Source organism: Emericellopsis atlantica (genome assembly GCF_019669845.1).
Source record: "Emericellopsis atlantica unplaced genomic scaffold F5Z01scaffold_17, whole genome shotgun sequence".
Lineage (NCBI taxonomy): Eukaryota > Fungi > Ascomycota > Sordariomycetes > Hypocreales > Bionectriaceae > Emericellopsis > Emericellopsis atlantica.
In genome coordinates this window covers 190,472-209,532 of record NW_025764719.1, presented here as the reverse complement: position 1 = coordinate 209,532, position 19,061 = coordinate 190,472, and the positions used below count along the sequence as shown (strand labels likewise).

Genomic DNA, 19,061 nt, shown 5'->3' with positions numbered 1-19,061 from the left:
CCAGTGCCACTTCTTGTGCCCGCCGGATGCCCGCCCGCACTTCCAGCAGGTTTGTGGGTAAAGTGAGCGACTAATTAAGTCATCACTTCGCTGGGCTATACGTACGTCCACCACTCGAGCATGAACTGGAGCGTCAAGCTGACGTCCCGGTGCTTCTGCAGGCCAGTCCCCCAGTCTACCTAGATCCGTCCAACCACCCACCACCCAAACCTTCCAGATCCAATCCGGTCATTGCTGGACTCTTACCCTGCACTCAAATCAACTCCAAATACTGTCGTTTTCTTGGACCAAAGGACATTTCTCCTTGCCGCGCACCCAATACACCCAGAGGTGTTTCTCACCACCACCCCAAGTTCCTAGCGCGCATCGCATGTCGTCGTAAGACGCTCTATTAGCGGAAGCGCTCGCTTGTCACTGCCACATCGACCTGCATAGTACATACATAGCAGTGGTGGCTGTGGACGTGGGAAGAGAGACACTCGACCCAGGTCCCCTGCGCTCCATTCATTCCAGGCCCGCGAATCACCATGTCAGCACCGACCGACACCACCCACGCGACTACAACGACAGGTGCAGCACCCGCAATCGACCCTTCTCACCTTGAGCAGCCCAACGACGCTGTCCCGATGGAGAGCATGGCGAACGACATGGAGACAGAAGCCAACAAACCATCGACGTCCCCTGCGGCGGACGCAACGACTTCGAAGGCAGCCCCGAATGAGGCCGCCACCGAGGCAGGGCCGTCAACGACTGCCAACGCCGACGGCGAGGCCACTGCTGGCTCCCCCGTTGGCGAAACAGAACGTCCCCTCCAGGAGCGGCATGACTCAGTGCTGGCCATTGGTCCTGCGCAGGACGAGATCAAGGCCGTCACGCCTGGTGCCGATGACCTTGGCCCCGTCTGCAATATCACGCTTCTCCTCACCAGCGGGAGCCGTCATCCGTACAAGATCAGCGCAAAGTACTTGTCCAGGAGGAACGTCCCTATTCCTGAAGAAACCGACTCCGGTCTGCCGGACCCCTTTAGCATCAGCGTATACACACTCAAGGAGCTCATTCTCAGGGAGTGGCGCACTGAGTGGGAAGAGAAGCCGGCGAACCCGGGTAGTATTCGCTTGATTCACTTTGGAAAGTTGTTGGATGACAAGGAACCTTTGCGGAGTATGTGGACACTGTCACAAATGTACCGGTGATTGATGGCATGCTGACAAAAGATCACAGAATATCAGTTCGTTCCGGAAAGCCCCAATGTTGTACATATGAGCATCCGCCCTGCGGATCTGGAAGAAGATGAGCCCAAGACCGGGGGCAAGAATCCCTCCCAAGCGGGAGGCGACGGCGTCCGCGAGAGGTCAGGCGGCTGCTGTGTCATCTTATGAGCGACTCGAGAGTCTGTTCAACATTGCACACCACCATGCCAGCTGGTGGTGCTGAAGCATTCTAGGCAATGCTCCCTTCGGACTTTTTCCGATGACTACCCTCGTCAGGGAAGGATATAACCGCGGCCGGCCGCTGCGCCTGAAAGACGGCAGGCAATGGCCCGGCACATACTCACTCATTTGCACTTTCGCAGCGTTGGGTCATCGTCGCCTCTATGCGGTGACGGCGATATACAGAACACGACATGACCCAACAGCGGTACATCAGAGGCATTTGGCGTCACAGTGGCGTTTTGGGCTGGATTTTCTTTTTCGTGATGATTTGCATGTGCAACTACGTTCTGGGTCTTTGTTCTTTACGTTCATATCTGTAAAATGGCGATCTTCATCTACGCGCCGGGCACTGGACCGGCTACGCTGGGCATCTTGATGGGCAGGATAGAAGAACGCAGTACATTCCACCAGCGGCGTGATTGGATTTCGTTTCTTTGCATTAACCTCGTGAGGACCATGGACAAAAAAGGCCTAATTCGCACCACCATGTCCCGTTAAATCTTGAGCTTCTTCTCCATCTCCTCGTGCACACCAGGCACCTGCCTCTGCTCCTCGTTCGTAAAGATATCCTCCCATGTGATCATGTCATCGCGGCCCATGAGGATATCCTCATGCACGCTCTTTCCCGCTCCATTCTGGAGCGCCAGAGGCCGCCACTCGCTGTCTCGCACCATCTTGAGCTCCATACCACGGCGCACGGGTTCCGCGAGGCCATATGTGCGACGCAGCGTGTTCATCTTGAGGGCCTCCTGCGTGGCCTCCCAGTTCTTCAGTCGGGCCTCGAGGGGGTGGGCGGAGGCAGGGACGCTGGCATCGTAGGCTGAGGGGGCTACACCGTGGCGGAGGGTGTCGTGTACTCCGGGCGCCGAGGGGGCGGATGTTGTCGTCGCTTGGAAGGTGTCGGCGTGGCCGGATTTGGGGACGATGCGCATCGACTGGAGGAGTTAGATATTGTCGTAATTGATGGGCGATGCTTGAGGGGAGCTTACCATCTTGGAGGCTTGGTGTTGGGGTGATAAAGGGTTCAAGATTTCTCGAATGCGTGGGAGCGTCAAGTGATGCGGTCAGAGAGGTAGGCGTATGCGTTAGGCGTGTGTTGCTCGAGAGGTCGCAATGATAGTCGTTTGGCCGCCGATGATGATGAAGCTCAAGCTGCCTGCAGGCAACGCCCAGGCCAACGCCGCCAGTCTCTCGACCCGCCCCCACATTTCGTAACCCGGCTAGGCTTAGGCCCGACTAATGCCGATATCGCTTCCTTCCGTCTCTGACGATCGCCATCATCCTTTCAACAGCGGCGCCATGGTACAGACTTCGATTCTGATCTGTCCAACTTGGATAATGGGTCAATCAAGGCCCTGGTCGCAGAAAACATGCCGCCTTGTTCCTCTCGAGCACCCATAATACGGATCGCCAATGGCACCTTCTACCGCCACCATCCCAATTCGCGACCCTCGCATCCAAATCCGCCGCTCTTCAGCGACCTGAGCTTTGAGCTGCCGTCGACGTCTAGCACACCGACGAATTGGTGCATTGTTGGGCCCTCGCTCGCTGGCAAGACGACTCTTCTGCAAGTTCTACGGGGCAGACTCCTTTGCGAACCACCTACTGCGAGATCCTACCCCTACCTTGCGACAGATCAGGTACCGGACCGGCTGAGGGCCCCGAACAAAGCGGTGCAGTATGTTGGGTTTGATGCCGAGTCTGGGAACCTCGGCGGTGGTGGCGCAACGACATCGGCGTACCTGTCCGCACGGTATGAGTCAAGACGAGAGTCTACAGACTGGTCACTACGTGATTTCCTCCTAGGAAACACGCATCTCAACCCTCTCCAAGCCTTGCCCGGCGAGGAAGAGGAAAGGAAAACTACGACGCAGCTGCTTGAGAGGGTGGCCACGGACTTGAAACTTGTCCACCTGCTAGATCTTCCTGTGACGTTCCTAAGCAATGGACAGGGGCGCAGGGCGAGGATTGCTAGGGCCCTCTTGCGGAGACCAGAGGTTCTCCTCTTGGACGAGCCTTTCATGGGCCTTGATCCGACGACAGTGCAAGGCTTGAGTCCCGTATTGAAGTCACTCGCGGACAAGGCAAGCCCGCGGCTGGTCCTGACCGCGCGCCCACAGGATCCTCTGCCTGACTGGGTCACGCATTTGATCTACCTACGTACGGATAACCAGATTGGCTCCATGGGTTCAAAAGAGGAGGTTTTAGGAGGGTTGAAAATGTATATGCAGGGTGTGAAGAATGGCAAGCTTGCTGAGGATGTGACACTGCCTCTGCAGACTCTGGAGGGTATTGGTCGCGTCTTGTCAGACAAGGGTTCGTCGAATTCGGCCAGCCTTGGTCAAGCAGCCTCATACCGACTCCAACCGACGAATCCCGATGCGGAACCACTTGTTGAGATGGAGGGCTGCAAGGTGCGATACGGCGACAAAGTTGCGCTGGGTAATTGGAGCCTGAAAACGGCCGAGGGTAAACGCGAAGGGCTCGACTGGACGGTCCGCCGCGGCGAGCGCTGGGGCGTCTTTGGGCCCAACGGATCGGGCAAGACGACCATCGTGTCGCTGCTGTGCTCAGACCATCCTCAGACGTACTCTCTGCCCATCAAGCTATTCGGTCGTAGCAGGCTGCCCGAGCCCGGGTCGGGGCAACGACCTCTGACGTTCTGGGACATCCAAGCTCGCATTGGCCACTCGAGCCCCGAGGTTCATCAGCACATTCCGCGTAGCCTGACGATCCGACAGGTCATTGAGAATGCGTGGGCTAGCACTTTCCGCGCGCTGCCCAAGCTGGACGCCGAAGCAAAGGACAAGGTCGATGCTGCCCTCGGCTGGTTCGCCCACGAGCTTCGACCCGGTGGTGTGTCTGCCACGACTGACTCCCTGGACTGGGCGGACGAGTACATGTTTGGTGAGCTGTCCTTCAGCGCGCAGCGTGTTGCGCTATTCATCCGGGCTACGATCAAGTCGCCCGATGTCGTTGTGCTCGACGAGGCCTTCAGCGGCATGGACGATGCTGTTCGATCCAAATGTACTCTGTTTCTCACCGAGGGCGAGACCAAGACGCGCGACGACCACGGCAAGATCATTCCCAGCGATGTGCGGGATATCACGATTCAAGGTTTGACAGACCAGCAGGCCTTGATTTGCATTGCCCATGTCAAGGAGGAAGTGCCGGAATGTGTGCGAGAGTGGATGTGTCTTCCCGAGGCCAACTCTGGGGAGGCAGCGAGGTTCGGCAGGCTAGACGGGCCCCTTGCTGGCGAGGAGAGGCGGTGGCATGAGGTTTGGGGGTTTGAGGCCTCGTGATTCTGTACATGATACCTAGCGTATATATTGCAGACCAATAGTCGTGGTCATCGTCATGCGAGCCCGCTGTGTTCTTGTTCTGTAACGTGTGTGCGAGTCGTGTGCTCACACTGTTAATGGAGGCACATTCAAACAGCCCAGACACAGTGCGCATGTCTGTCTACCAACCTCATGTCATAGCACGCCATCATCTGCGCCAACTGACGCCCGCGATCTTGACCCAAGGAACCGTCCTTTGGCGATCGTCAATTATGTCGCCAACACGATTAGACGACGAAGATCTGGATCCACGCTACTGTGTCTCTACGCAATCTCTCACTACGCCCATTGCAGTCGGCGCATTCGGGTACGTCTCGCGCTTCCGCCCCCATGTCTAGTTCACCTTTCGGGAGGCGCACCACTGACCAGCTGGCAAACTTGAAGGCCTACCCGCGCCGGAACGTCCGCGTTTTTCGCATGGCCGCCCTTTGGGCCACTCCTCTTTGATAATGAGAGCTCCGATGCGCGAGATCACTGCGCCAACGAGCGGAGTACGTTCACTGCACCGTGCGAGGGCGAAACGAGGCACTAACAAGCGATGAAAGCGTTTCTCTCCTATCTGCGACTGTCGATGACAATGGCCGTCGTGTCCATTGCCATCACCCTGTCTTTCCACGTCAAGCATCAGCCCGGCGAGATTGAGCGACGGATGGCCAAGCCTCTGGGCATCGTGTTCTGGTGTCTGTCTGTGATGATGCTCCTCATAGGACTGGGGAACTACATCCGTAAGTTTTCTCTCTGCACGATCCGAGACTCTATGAAAGTCTTGCGAGGCGGAAAACGACTGACTTGGAGGTGTGCAGGCACAGTGAACCAGTACAGTCGACGCGTGGCCATTGTGCAGACGGGGTTGAAGACGCAACTCAGCCTCGGCGTGCTGGCCAGTTGCATCGTCGGCACATGCGTCGTGCTCCTGGCGACCGCGCAGAACGAGGAGGCGGAACCTGTCAAGTGAAATTTGAAGTTGAGATAAAAGATTGGAAAATCATGTAGTTCTGCGTTGCCAAGTGTCATGACCCAGTGATAGATATATATGCTATGCAAGCACGTACGCGCCCGATGGTATATCCTAAACGCCCCATCCCAATGATTTGACTCGCCCCTATTATGCAATGGAAGAGGCCCGCTGATCACATGTAGCAAAATAAGTCGTCCGCAAAGGTGTGCGGTTGCCGTTCCAGCTGCTCATCCTTGCATGGGCCCACCTCTGTCATGAACCGCGCGCGGTAGGCTGCGGCATCGTCGTCCAATGCTGTCGCGGAGGATTCCTTGCCGTCCCAGCTGAGCATGGGGAGGCTTCTCAAGTTTGGCAATTTGCCACCGTTTGGCAGAGTGTGTAGAATGTCCACATGCCAGTGAGGCTCGAAGACGGCGGTTGCATCATCACCCACGTCTTCTCCCATGGCATCGCGTCGCGCTTCGTCGTCTTCGCTGTACTCTTCCGGCACGTCGGGGAGGTCATTGTGCACGCCCACCACCACCCTCGACGTCTCCTGCCCGGGATACACGCAGTAGTACCCACGTATGCGCGAGAGTTGCAACACATACTCTAGCCATGACGGGTACTTCTTGCTGATCTCCTTGTGGGCCAGCAGAGGCGGCGACTCTGTGGACAAGGCCTGTAGTTCGAGGATGTGTGAGATGAACCCGTGCAGTTCCATCCACTTGTCCCCTGGGATGACCATGGCGTCACTGAGAGGTGCTTGCCAAAGGAACGACGACCCTGCGCCCTCGCCAGGAGCGGGCGCTGCCAATGGTGACGACCCGTCCAGCAGCTTGGTCGGCGTCGCTAAGCTGAGACCCATCATCTGCGCATCCCAATCTTGGACGGCTGCACTGTTTGAGTGTCGATAATGCAGGATGCTAAACTTGAGATCTGCTTGCTGTCAGTGGATGTACTTTTGCTCACGTTGATTTCACGTAGACCTTACAGTGCAAGAACTGGGGAGTCACCTCGGTGTGAGGTGACAACACCAGCACGTAGGAGTGGCTTTTCGACTTGGGCCAGAACGACTCTAGGAACCTCACAGAACTCTCCTCTGCAGATAGTTTCGTGCGCGGGATGCGGCGATGTAAGGAGAGCATGTTTGGGAGATGGGCGTTGGCGCCTGTCCGCGGTGGCCACTGGAAGTCGGCGAGGAACTTTTCGGTCTGCCGCTCCGTCTTGTGCGGAAGGTCGACCGTCAAGTGCGGCACAGGCACAGCGGCTATGTCCACCCGCGATAGCGAGGTCAGCAGGCGCATGATGTTCCCGGCACCGCTTGTCGGGGCTTGGACGAGGATGTCGATGGTGATCTTGTCCCAGGCAGCCAGTGCCGCTGAGTCCAGCTTGGTGATCCAGGCTAGACGCATCCCGGGTCTTTCTGGGAGCTCTATGATGGCGGATGCGGTGCCCCGCGTCTGATCGCGGAGTCCGCGCAGAAAGTACGACTCCTCGGCCGACGTCGAGTCGATGAAAATAGCCTGCGGATGCATGTACGTGTTGATATGATCTACGTCACATTGTTAGCGCGTCTCCCCTGGCTCAACTACGGTGGTCTGTCACGTACACATGGCGCGCGCGGAACACAGCGCCATCCGCTGCTCCGTCGAGTCAACGGCGTGGTCGGGCCTCGCGTCGTGCAAGATCATTTGGCATGTGTCGTCAATGCCGTTGATCTTGACCAGCTCCTGCAGCGGAACGTCACTCCGCCCCATGAACGCAAAGTGAACATAGTTCCGCCTCTCCAAGGCCATCTGACAAGCCAAGGGCAGAAGCGCGGATGCGCTCTTGAGGCTTGCGGCCGCAAAGAGGACATTGCGATTCTTGGGCTTTTTCCCTTCCGTCGCTGCTATGGCGTGAAGGGATTGGCCCAGGCCTGGCAACTTGATGGCGCCATTGTATGTCTTTGGCTTTTGAACACTCGATGCCGCATCGTGCGCTTCTTCGGTAGAGCCTGTCGAGCCTCGTCCGGGAGGGGGCCGACCGTTGAAGGTTGATGATGGAATCAGGTCGGAGGTGTCTCCGTGCGGACTTGAGGTGAAAGCTTGCGACAGGGCGTAGAAGAGGAGGAGGGCGACGGCGATGTAGGCGAGCAGCCTCGCCACGGAGCGGCGGCGGGGGGTTCGAACGGCTGCCTGCCATTGTCCGTTGGGGCCCTGGTGCTGGTGCTGATGCTGGCGGACTGGGAGGTGGTCGTCGTCCTTCTTGGCGAGTTCCTCGTCGCTTGCCCATAAGCGGGACATGGCGCGGGCGCGCGACGTGTGCGCCGGCATCATGGGGCGCAGCCGGCAAGCCGTGGGACGGCGAGGCAAGCTCGGTTACTGTATCGTTCGCGATGGAGGCGTGGGAGGGTGGTGTGGACGCGAGACTCGTGTCTCACATTGCGCCTACGGTCAAGGACCTTGCCAACTACCGAGAAGGTGGCGGCAGGAGCGCGCGCGTATAGGGCGAGACGGTTTCGAAGCCTATCGAGAGGTACAGGCGATTATCGACGACAATCAACTTGCAAAAGGGGCTCTGGATGCTTTGCTCAATTGACTGAGGTTGAGATGCAGGCAGCTACTATAGCCAGCTAGCTCAGCTCAGCTCAACCGCCGCCGCCGACTGGACCCGCCATGTCATACGTCGTGCAGGCGGCTAGTATTAATAGAGCGACCACCTTGGGCGCTAGTCTATTCTAGGCCAGTCGCCAAGGGACAGGCGTCTTCTCCCCCTGATTGGCCTCGTGGACTGGGACAATCTGGCCTTTGAGTCTTGACTCTTCATCACCATGTCCTGCAACCAACAGCGTGCGCCTAAGCAAAAGGATTGAACGTATTCTCAGAACATCTTGCTTGACGCAGCTGCGATGCGAGTCACCTCAATTTCACCAGCCAACAGACAGAGCCCACCCACTGGCAATGCTGAGGGTGGAGCAGCTGCTCGCGCCAATCTACTACTATTACTACGTACAAAGGTAGAGAATATACACCCAGGTTTCTGCGCACCCGTTGTCAGAAGGACGAAGCTTAGGCATGTATTGTAATTCCCGCAAGGCAGCCTAGCTACCCAGCACAACAAGGTACTCCCAAAGTTTTACCTCACCGGACCGGGTGCGCGTCGCCTACAGGTATGTTCCAACAGGGTGGCGTAGTGCCCGCAAGGCATGTCGTCCAGTCTGATCCAGAGACACCCACGCGCCCAACATGAACGATGGAACGCTGTTGCAGATCTCCATGGGCGCTAATTATTAATGATCACCATGCATGGACAGAGTACATATCATGTTTGCCTCCCTTGTATTATACTTCCCTATCATCGCAATCTCCCAGTCGTCCTGAATCTTCTCTCACGTCGGACATTCGCTGCTCGCCCTCTGCAACCAGCCATACTGCCGTACTGTTCGTCACCATGGGACGCAACATCTCACTGCACGTGAAGAGTGTTGCCGCCGCTTCCTTGCTTACAATCCTCTTGATCATTCTCTATGTTTACAACGACAGCGTGGGCGTGCAAGTCTGGAGCTATGCAGGAGCAGGCGGCACAGAAGCGCATCAAGACCAAGGTCATACCACCGATGACATACCCAATATTGTCCATTTCGTCTACATCCTTGCCAACGAGAGCAAGGGTTTTAATTTCGAGTTTAGCCATTTCCTGTCCATGTATGCAGTCTCGCTGTACTGGGAACCCGACACCATCTTCCTACACACCAACGTCGACCCAGACGGCACAGCTGTGGCCAGAGCCAGGGATGGCTTCGGTGGGAAGTGGAACAAGCTGATCTTTACATATTTCAACCTCGACATTCGGAAGGTGGAGGTGCCCTCTTACGCCAACAACGGCGTCAAGATCCAGGGACTCGAGCACAAGTCCGACTTCGTCCGTGTCAAGGCCGTCCAGGAACACGGGGGCATTTACATCGACTGGGACGTCCACGCGCTGCGGGACGTCAAGAGTCTGCGGCAGAGCGGCTTCAACGCCGTGGCGGGCAGGCAGGCCCACGGGCAGATCAACAGCGGCACCTTCATGTCGAAGAAGGGCGCCAAGATGATTGACATGTGGACCGATGGCATGCACGAGGCATACAATGGAGGCTGGACCACGCACAGCAACGAGGTCATCACGAGGGTGGGCGAGCTTCTCGTCCAGGAGCCCGGGGAGATGCTCATCCTGGAACGCGACGCCTTTGCACCGGGGAGCTGGGAGAGCAAGGACACGGATAACCTCTTTCAAAGCCATGCTGAACCGGCCGGCTTCACGGAGCATGAGCTCGCCGCCATGCGCAGCCTGCGACTGGCCGAGTCCGAGACGCCTGGGGACGTCCCAGAGTGGGCGTGGAATTGGTCGCACACATATCTCCTGCACGCCTTCAGCCCGGATCGCTGGCATCAAAAGGTGCATGGCTACGACCACATTTCGCCGGCGTACGTGTTACGCAGAGACAGCAATTTCGGGAGAGCAGTGTACCCGGCCGTGCTGCACATGTACAGGGAGGGCCTTATTGGGGTGAACGATCCCTACGATGGGTGAACGGGGGCACCAGGTGAACGATGATATATGCATGGCACTTTGCTTGTTTAATAGAGGTTACCGATGCTGTATTGGCGCACGCTCTGCCTTCACAGAAGCTCACCCCGAACGCTTCATTCTGCCTTGACGTCCATCTGCGTCCTGCGGGTCGGCTTTTGGGTGCTCGCCTTTCGGGGGTTCGCCGACTCAAAGACCTCGTCGAGCTCCTCCAGCGTCCTCCCCTTTGTCTCCACAAAGAAGAAGTAGATGACAAGGAACTCAAACAGGTCCCAGAAGACGAAGAAGACGTAGAACCAGTAGCGAATGTTCTTGAGGGCAATGGGCGCCGCAAACGTGTTGACAAAGCTGGCGGCGCCGGAGGTGAGCTTGTAGAAGCCCATGGCCTTGGCGCGCTGCACATTGTCGCACACCTCGCCCGGGTAGATGGGCTGCATGGGCGTGAAGGCAAAGGCGAAGACGCTGCCAAAGATGTAGATGAAGGCGATCGAGGCCGACGACATGCGCTTGTTGCTCGGGTCCTGCTCGAAGCCGGCCGCGGTGCCGGCCGCGATGGACAGCGTGACGGCCATGCCCAGCGTCGCGCCCATGAGCATCTTGCGACGGCCGATAATGTCGTGGAACCGAGCGCCGCAGACGGCAAAGATCCACCCGGTCACCGAGTAGATAGCGTTCAGGAGCAGCTTGGTGTCCGTGTCGTGTATGCCCACCGCTTCGACCAGCAAGGGGAGGTACTGTCACGGGTCAGCGGGAACTCAACATGAACTTTGCAACATGCGTCTTCCAACGTACATAGGACACCACATTGTTGCCGGAGAACTGGCCAAACCAAGAGAAGGCCACGCACAGCGCAAAGCGGTAGCGTCTTGCCCGCGTGTTGAAGAGTGGCCTAATGTCAAAGATGGTCTTCCATGTCGACATCTCGGCGCCTTCCAAGCTCTGGATCATCTCGGCCATTTCCAGCTGCACGATGGGATGCTCGGCGTCGCTATTGGCGTGGTACTTGACGATAAAGTCCCTTGCCTCCTCGTGTCGTTCTTGTCCTGTGGCACCGTCAGTCAAGGGAGTTCTTTGCCGGGAGTAGCAGACAGGATATTAGGTTTATCTTACCGATCAGCCAGCGCGGCGATTCCGGACAGAACATGATGAAGATCGCCACGACCCCGGGACACACCATCTGCAACCAGAGGGGCAGTCTCCAGGTCAAGTTCCCCGTCAGGTTGCGCGAGGTGCCATAGACGGCAAAGTTGGCGAGGATGCTGCCAATGTAGTAAAAGGTGTTGTACAAACCGGCTATCGTGCCTCGCAGGTGTGGAGGCGCCACCTCGATGAGGTACATGGGCGCACCAGTTGAGGCGAACGTCGAGAAGAAGGACAGCAGGAATCGCCCGCCGATAAAGGTGGCGAGGGTGGTCGCGGTGCTGGTGATGACGGTGCCCACGCACACGCCGAAGCAGCCCACGAGGATGGCCATCCTCCTGCCTCTCCAGTCCGCTGCGAGCTAGTCAGGATATTGTCTTGCACGGGGTGGCAGTTGATGGCAGGGTGAAAGCACGTACAGAACCACGCAAAGAGGGCGCCCACCATCTGGCCCACGTTGAAGATGGCAAAGACGATGCCTGTCGACGCCTGCTCGTTCTCGGAGACGTTGTAGTACCGCTGGTAGGCCCCGATGGAGTTGATGCTCCCCATGAGGGATCCGTCGAAGCCGACCAGGGCCGCGCACAGGTAGACCAGGAAACAGATTTGGTACAGCTTGAGTTGACCTCGCGAGAAGGCGGCGGGCCTGTTGTCACCCAGCTCGGCCACCTTGGACGATGTTAGTAGCTGGTAGCAGGAGAGATGTTGAGTCAACTCACCACGTTGACTGTGCCCATTGATTCTCTCTTCTCCGGGACATCGACTGTCTCGTTGTCAGTGGGAGGTTGAGCGAGCGCAAGAGATACACCAAAGACATACCATGGTCGGTGCCTGGCGCCGGGACCTGATCTTGATCCGAAGGTTGTTTCATTGCGCAGGCGTCAGTGCAGCCAGGTCGTTGCGCTCACTGTCAATCGGGTGATAGCACAGCTCTGCAGTCCAGTCCTCCAGACTAGTCTAGATGTGCCTGATGAGGAGCTGTCTCTTATAAGAACAGCGTGACAAATCGAGCGGCTCTCGAGTGCCGCTGCCCCTGCTGCCTCCAGCCCCAAGACCCCGGACTCATGATCGTCTCCCCCCGCAAGCTTCGACGCTGTCTCGGGGATGTTGCGGCTCTCGCCTCTGCTCGAGTGGTGGTGGATTCCGCCGATCGCTTCCTGTCCGCACCTCGCTCGTGTTCCTGTGACAGGCCCGATATGATATATTCCCGGGCAGATCAATCCTCCAGGGCGCAATGCCGACGGCTGAGCTCAGGCTGACTTTGGATGTTGTGATCCTTTGAAATGTCCCCTTGGCGTCGAGACGGACCGGACGCCAGTAGTAGCGAGCGAGGATTTACGGGGGCGACGATCGACATCGGAGATTTGAAGTACCGCTCGGGTTTGGCTTTGGTGACAAAAGCGTCCGGGACATGGAATCTCGTGCTAGTGCCGAAAGGACCTACGATAGAGCACGGTAAGACACTCTTCCGTTTCTCGTGATGAGTTGCTGTGAAGGCCAGGCTTTCAGCTGCTGGAACAAGGGGCGATTCTGATGCGGGCTATCTTGTCTGTTACTGACGCTCACGAGATGATTGTAAGATCCAGTTCATTTCAACATGGAGTCACGCGAGAGCGGGCATTGGCGGCGTCCAAGTGGACAGCCAAGCAAGATGCCTTGATGGTTGTTCAGAGGCTGGATGGTTCTGATCGCTGCTTGCACTGGCTCTCAGCCCATTGGCGACACGCGGTTCATTTGACATGATGTTAGCGTGGAGAATGTTCATCGTCTTTGACAGCATGCCAACTTGAATCAGATCAGTTGCATAAGTAACACAGTGTCGCTTGCACTTGATCGCTCTGCTGGCTCTGCAAGTTGAGAACGAGCAGGGCTCAACTCCAAGCCAGCCACTCGCAACGAGCGACGGGGATTCTTGATGCGCGAGATTGAAGGGGTAGAGATGCGTATTGACACTGATGGGACTCTGCAGGAGTCTGGACAGACTTCGGGGTAGAGGAAGTCAGAGCCATGCAAAGCACAAACTCGAAGTCTGCGATCTGATGGTGGCCATCAGATTTTGTCCGTCCACAAAAAGTGGATCAGCCTTAGTTGGACCCTGACGGACGACCCTTCAAAAAATTGTCACGACCAAGGTCTACTAAGGTACACTCACTCACAGCCTTCATACACTCGCCTCTCTATTCCTCCGTTGCATTCACAAACTCGCAACATGGGAAAGTCTAGGCGCAACAGAGGCGCGCACCGCCGCGACCCCATCGCCAAGAAAGCCGTCAAACCGCCCACAGACCCCGAGCTCGCTGCTCTGCGCGAGTCCAAGATCTTGCCCATTGTCAAGGACCTTCAGAATGCGGATCCCAAGCAGCGAAGCACGGCCGCCTCGGCCATCTCCAGCATCATCCAAGACAGCAGGTGTCGCAAGCTCCTACTGCGGGAGCAGATTGTGCACATCGTCCTCACGCAGACCCTCACCGATGCGGCCCTAGAGAGCAGAGCAGCAGGCTGGGGCATCCTCCAGGTCCTGGCGCTGGAGGAGGAGGCCGACTTCTGTCTCCATCTGTATCGCCAGGATATCCTGTCCGCCATGGAGTTTGCCTCGAAAATGGTGAGTCGCGATCCTCTGCCTCAAGCAAGTATACGCACAAGCTAACGAGACATCAATCGAAGGTCTCAGACAAGCTCTCATCAAAGGACCCCGTGCCGGCTGCCGAGAAGTCACTACTCGTGAGCATCACTAGCTCCATCATCTCTCTATCTTCGGCGCTGGCTGAGGCGCGGGACGAGATCCTCGAGGCTGTTGCCAACAACGCGGCCATCACGAGCTTGCTCTTCAGCATCGTCGTTCACGGCAACAGCGACGAGGGCCTCGCGGCGCTGCGCATGGACGCCATGGCGTGCGTGATGGTCCTGTCCGAGGACAACGAGAAGCTTGCAGGGCACATCGTCGCTCAGCATCAGCCACTATACGAGACGCTGCAGGTGGCTAGGAAAGATCCCTCGGGCGAGGGTGTGCTAGCCTGCGGCATCATTCACAACATCTTCGTCTCACTGCAGGGCCAGACGCTTGATCACAATATCCTGGACGACGCCGAGATCATACCGACTCTATCAAAGACCATCTCCACCATCACACCCGCCTCATCATCTACGACCAACGGCCACGGAGAGGGCTGGGCCAAACCCTTCGAGTATCAATCTCTCGCCCTGGAGATCATCGCCTCCATCGGCACGAGTCTCAATTCCGCTACCGACGAGCCAGCCCCAGACTCCAAGCGCTCTGGTCCGGCAGATGACGAGGAGGGCGACGACGAGGACATGGGCGACGTCGTCGACGATGCCGACCCAGACGACAGCACCGCCGACCCCCCAGAGGTGTCAGAGGAGATGGACGATGACGAGATGCACGCCGACATGGACATGGTCACGGGCGCCGACGACGACGACGCACAGGCCGGCTCCATTGACGACGTGCCAGCACTCAAAGCCCTGCTCGCCCACGCCCTACCAGAGCTCGCCCGCGTGGCCTCCCTCCCGCCCAGCGACCAGGACACCCTCCGCCTGCAAGCCCTCGCCCTCGCCGCGCTCAACAACATCGCCTGGTCCGTCTCCCTGATCGACTTTGTCGACGAGCACAACGCCGGCATTCAGTCCGCGTGGCGACCCGCTGGCCGCGCCATCTGGCAATCCGTCATCAGCCCCATCCTCGCCAGCGACACCGCCGACGTTGAGCTTGCCACGCAGGTCACGAGCCTCGCATGGGCCGTCGTCCGCACCCTGGGTGCCGACACGCCCCTCCAGGCCGACGAGCACCGCAAGTTCATCACCTTGTACCAGGCCACCCGCACCTCGCCCAACATGGGCGCCGCACCAGAGGCGGATCCCTTCCAGGCACTCGGTGTCAAGTGCGTCGGTGTCCTCGGCCAGCTCGCCATGCATCCCGCGCCCGTCGCCCTGAATAGGGAGGTCGGCACGTTCCTGATGACCATCTTGTCCTCGCTGCCCGACGCCCCGGCGGCCGATGCCGTCGAGGCGCTCAACCAGATCTTTGACATGTACGGCGACGAGAGCTACGAGTGCGACAGGGAGGTCTTCTGGAAAGACAACTACCTGAAGCACCTGGAGGATATCTTGCCCAAGGCCAAGGCCATGGTGAAGGGGGTGGATAAGAGGAGCCAGGGGGAGCTGAGGGCGAGGGCTGATGAGGCTGTCACCAACTTGACCCGGTTCTTGGCCTATAAACGCAAGCACAAGCCGCAATAAGGGGTGCTTGAATTGGAAAAATTGAAAGCAAGTGAAGCTCATTGTTTCATTGTCTCGTGAGATTGATTATGTCTAATGGCTGCCAAAAATATCCCTTGCTATGGAACGCCAGACTGAAGTGCGCCCAACAAAACTCTCCCCATATAGACGCCCGTTGTCCCTTTCTCTTTAGCATCGTTCAAAAACCCGATACAGCCCCTTTAAATTCGCCACTTCCAACACGCCTCCCTTCATCAATCCCTCTGTAGCCACCAAGCGCGCCTTGAATGCTGGAAAGAAAATGTTCTCGACCGCCCATCGTACATGCTGGCGCCTGCCCCTGACCTGTTCGGGAATGTCCTCTTCCCTGTGGCCGCCCTCGCCACCGGGTATCGCGGGGAGCTGTTCGGGCACGTAGAACGTGGCGAGCTCTCGCAGAAACGTCTCGAAGCAGGGCTGTTCCTCGTCCCACTGTACGTTCGGCCCGAGTCGGAGGAGGAAACGCGGAAGTTTCGCCAGTGCCGGCGTGTAGCCCTTGACGAGCAGCGGTATGCTGAAGAGGTCACCCGCAGCCGAGACCTCAAAGGAGAAGTATTCCAGGAGCATCTCACGCCGCTCAATCAAGCGAGACACTACTTTTCGCACCACTCGATCGACGTCAAAGTCTCTGTCCGTGCCTTCCAAACCATTGCGCTCCGTTTTGGCTGCCATGCGAACGAGTTCCTCCACGTTCAACGGTGGGTTGAACTTGATGGATCCAAAGTTGCCGAAATCCGTCAATCCCAGTTGGTAGAAGTACTCGAAGCAAGTGTGACCATAGTCAATCAAGTAGAGCTTGATGCCCCCCTGAATCGCCGCCAAGCGCCTCTGCTCGTCCACGATCCCAACGAAGGTATGTGTCGAGAAGATTTCAGTAAGCTCCGTGTGCATCTTCTCTCGCACCTCGGCTCGCAGGGCCTTGACACTTCGTAGTCGACAGAGCGTGGGCTCCTTGTCGCTTGTCTGGTACTCAATGTTCTCGGGTTTCGACAGAGGTTCATCGGCCCGATCCCCAAATTTGGACGCTTTGCTTGACCCAGGGGTATATGTGAACATGCTTGTGAGCTTTCGCTCGGTCGTGTCCGTCCTGACGAGTGAGGCTGGGTTCTTCGCCGGGGTCCTGCCAGAGGCTGCGTACGACGTCTGCGGCTTGAGGCTGTCAGGAGGGGGCGAGGGATCAAGAGGGCCCGCCCCCGGTAGGAGTGTCTGGGTCATGAAAGTGCGGCTGGCGTCGACTTCCGATAGCTTGGTCTCGATTTCTTGGCAGATTGCCTGGACAATCTCATCTTCGTTCAGGAAATGTACTTCTCGTTTTGTAGGATGGACATTGACGTCCACTCTCGCGGGGTCGATTTCCAGGTTCAGGTAGGCGAAAGGGTGCCCTCCTTTCGGAAGATATGCACTGTACGTCTGCTCCACTGCCTTTTTGATGACGGGCGATTCGACTGAGCGATGATTGATGAAGAGAAGGAGCGTCGTCTTCTTGATGTGGTAGTTTGCATTGGTCACCAAGCCATCCGCCTGGAAGCCCCAACGGTCGTCCGTCGCCTTGAAGCTGATGAGCTCGTTCGCCACGCTCGCCCCGTAGATCTGTCGTATCCTGTCGTTCACCGTGGCGTGCGCCTGCACCGAAAGACTCGTCGAAGATTCGCCGGCTTTCTTGCACGTGAACCCAACCCCCTTGCAGTGTATCGCATACCGGCCCACCATGTCAATGATCTTGTTGAATTCGTCCGCAGGCGACCGAAACGCCCTGCGACGTGTCGGCACGTTATAGAACAGATCTGCCACAGTGATTTGTGTCCCAGGGCGGCCTGCCACCCCCTTTGGCTCCGCCGGTTGCCCAGGTTTGGGTGATGCAAGGCGTCCATCTTGATAGTGAGCACGCCAGGCGAGGTTGGAGTCCTTGGTCTTTGTCGTCACTGTAAGGTGAGCGATGTGGCTGATGCTGGCCAGGGCCTCGCCTCGAAATCCATAGGTAGAAATTGACGTGAGATCCTCGAATGATGTAATCTTGGAGGTGGTATGCCGCTCGCAGAGCAGCACCAGGTCGTCTTTCTGCACAATAGTCAATGGCCGATCTCCCAGGTGCATGGGCCATGATACCAACCTGGATACCGCAGCCATTGTCGGTGATTTGAAGCAGTTTCAATCCGCCTTCCTTGGCCAGGATCTCAATCGAGGTGGAGCCAGCGTCGACGGCGTTTTCGATCAACTCTTTGAGTGCATGGACAGGCGCTACGATAATTTCACCTGCGGCGATTTTATTGACGACGTCTGGGTCGAGGGCCTACGGATGATATCAGTCAATGAGTTGCAGAGGCTCACTCCTAGCAGAAATGGACTGACTCGAATCCGCTTGGCTGGTTGGCTGTCGCTTAGAGAATCGTCTGCTTTCCTTTTGGTGCCCGCACCAGCAGGGTCATCCTCCGTCGATCCGGAGGCCATCCCACCTCATGAGTGAGTGACGTGTCGCAAATCAATAATGAGGCTAGATGCTGTGGCACCCGGGGCGCAGGAGTCAGGACCGCGCGCGAATAGCACAGAGGCGAAGTCACATGAGCCAAGGAGACGCAGATGATAGCAGCAGGAGACTTCGTGGCGAAATTACATCGTCAAGGGGAACAGCGACTTTGGAGAACACGAACAAACCATCAACAAATTGGAGAAGGAGTTGATGCAAGGAGCTCAAGTCAGGAACCGCTCCCCAAAGCTGCTCCACGTAGCTGGTGGAACTAGGCACACGAGCCTCCCGCGAGCGCACGTGATGTGACGAGTGCCGATGGCCGAGCACTTGCGCCACATGCGGCTTGGATTACTTTTCTACACGGAACCTCCCGCGCGTCAGAGACGTCTACGACTTCCTGTCATCATCATCATCATCATTTATCTTCACATACTTCTGATGATGACATTAAAGCATGATAGCATTTATCTAACCACATGTACGTTTGTCAGCGAGCGCACTCAGCCTCCAAGACTGCCATCACATCATTGCCTCGATGCGAACCATGCCGTCGTGGTTCATCCTTTTTCGTCCTCGACCTCGCTGTGCGCGAACCCATCATTGGTGCCCGACCACCGCTCACTCGCCGCGATCACGGTGCACCTGGTCGAACAGGATTTTCCAATCCCCCGGCGGACTCCGTGACCCGGTCTGATGAAAACTGAAGGCAACAACTCAAGGGGTGTCGAACCCAACGGCCACTCACATGTGTCGCTGCGCCACCCAACCAGAGCCACCACCTATAGTCCCCTCCCCTGACACTGGCGGTGTGATATCAACATAGAACCGGTATCACGACCACTCCATGTCGAGTCGGGCGACCATTGTTTTGCACTTTGTGGTGGCTCATTCGTGTGGCTCATACCATGGCC

The 19,061-nt window shown here is 57.4% G+C and overlaps 9 protein-coding genes across 9 annotated transcripts; 5 read left to right on the top strand and 4 right to left on the bottom strand.

Moving 5' to 3' along the window:
- Positions 1-261: 261 nt before the first annotated feature.
- F5Z01DRAFT_157790 (ubiquitin-related domain-containing protein) lies at positions 262-1,653 on the top strand. The gene is made up of 2 exons (XM_046257778.1): positions 262-1,161; positions 1,222-1,653. The coding sequence occupies exons 1-2, from the start codon at positions 528-530 to the stop codon at positions 1,377-1,379; spliced, it is 792 nt and encodes a 263-aa protein (XP_046117160.1). The 5' UTR covers positions 262-527; the 3' UTR covers positions 1,380-1,653.
- Positions 1,654-1,927: 274 nt separating this feature from the next.
- Positions 1,928-2,425, bottom strand: F5Z01DRAFT_637491 (proteasome maturation factor; the record flags this gene model as incomplete). The annotated part of the gene is made up of 2 exons (XM_046262290.1): positions 1,928-2,368; positions 2,423-2,425. 2 exons carry the CDS (start codon positions 2,423-2,425, stop codon positions 1,928-1,930), a joined length of 444 nt encoding a protein of 147 aa, XP_046117159.1.
- A 378-nt stretch (positions 2,426-2,803) lies between these two features.
- F5Z01DRAFT_682071 (P-loop containing nucleoside triphosphate hydrolase protein) lies at positions 2,804-4,738 on the top strand (the record flags this gene model as incomplete). Its single annotated transcript, XM_046265738.1, has 1 exon — positions 2,804-4,738. One exon carries the CDS (start codon positions 2,804-2,806, stop codon positions 4,736-4,738), a length of 1,935 nt encoding a protein of 644 aa, XP_046117158.1.
- Positions 4,739-4,989: 251 nt separating this feature from the next.
- Positions 4,990-5,732, top strand: F5Z01DRAFT_675148 (uncharacterized protein; the record flags this gene model as incomplete). Its single annotated transcript, XM_046265117.1, has 4 exons — positions 4,990-5,084; positions 5,162-5,268; positions 5,323-5,502; positions 5,581-5,732. 4 exons carry the CDS (start codon positions 4,990-4,992, stop codon positions 5,730-5,732), a joined length of 534 nt encoding a protein of 177 aa, XP_046117157.1.
- On the bottom strand, positions 5,495-8,370 carry F5Z01DRAFT_158319 (uncharacterized protein). Its single transcript, XM_046257780.1, has 3 exons — positions 7,327-8,370; positions 6,709-7,269; positions 5,495-6,653 (listed from the first exon to the last, which is right to left on the bottom strand). The coding sequence occupies exons 1-3, from the start codon at positions 8,033-8,035 to the stop codon at positions 5,908-5,910; spliced, it is 2,016 nt and encodes a 671-aa protein (XP_046117156.1). The 5' UTR covers positions 8,036-8,370; the 3' UTR covers positions 5,495-5,907.
- A 779-nt stretch (positions 8,371-9,149) lies between these two features.
- Positions 9,150-10,271, top strand: F5Z01DRAFT_675146 (uncharacterized protein; the record flags this gene model as incomplete). Its single annotated transcript, XM_046265116.1, has 1 exon — positions 9,150-10,271. The coding sequence occupies one exon, from the start codon at positions 9,150-9,152 to the stop codon at positions 10,269-10,271; it is 1,122 nt and encodes a 373-aa protein (XP_046117155.1).
- Positions 10,272-10,327: 56 nt separating this feature from the next.
- On the bottom strand, positions 10,328-12,485 carry F5Z01DRAFT_157664 (sugar transporter). The gene is made up of 6 exons (XM_046257776.1): positions 12,228-12,485; positions 12,128-12,171; positions 11,828-12,077; positions 11,379-11,762; positions 11,061-11,311; positions 10,328-11,002 (listed from the first exon to the last, which is right to left on the bottom strand). Exons 1-6 carry the CDS (start codon positions 12,277-12,279, stop codon positions 10,385-10,387), a joined length of 1,599 nt encoding a protein of 532 aa, XP_046117154.1. The 5' UTR covers positions 12,280-12,485; the 3' UTR covers positions 10,328-10,384.
- A 1,132-nt stretch (positions 12,486-13,617) lies between these two features.
- Positions 13,618-15,665, top strand: F5Z01DRAFT_637486 (uncharacterized protein; the record flags this gene model as incomplete). The annotated part of the gene is made up of 2 exons (XM_046262289.1): positions 13,618-14,010; positions 14,073-15,665. 2 exons carry the CDS (start codon positions 13,618-13,620, stop codon positions 15,663-15,665), a joined length of 1,986 nt encoding a protein of 661 aa, XP_046117153.1.
- A 42-nt stretch (positions 15,666-15,707) lies between these two features.
- F5Z01DRAFT_658191 (MutL-like protein) lies at positions 15,708-18,452 on the bottom strand. The gene is made up of 3 exons (XM_046263688.1): positions 18,033-18,452; positions 17,794-17,973; positions 15,708-17,741 (listed from the first exon to the last, which is right to left on the bottom strand). Exons 1-3 carry the CDS (start codon positions 18,129-18,131, stop codon positions 15,834-15,836), a joined length of 2,187 nt encoding a protein of 728 aa, XP_046117152.1. The 5' UTR covers positions 18,132-18,452; the 3' UTR covers positions 15,708-15,833.
- Positions 18,453-19,061: the final 609 nt, after the last annotated feature.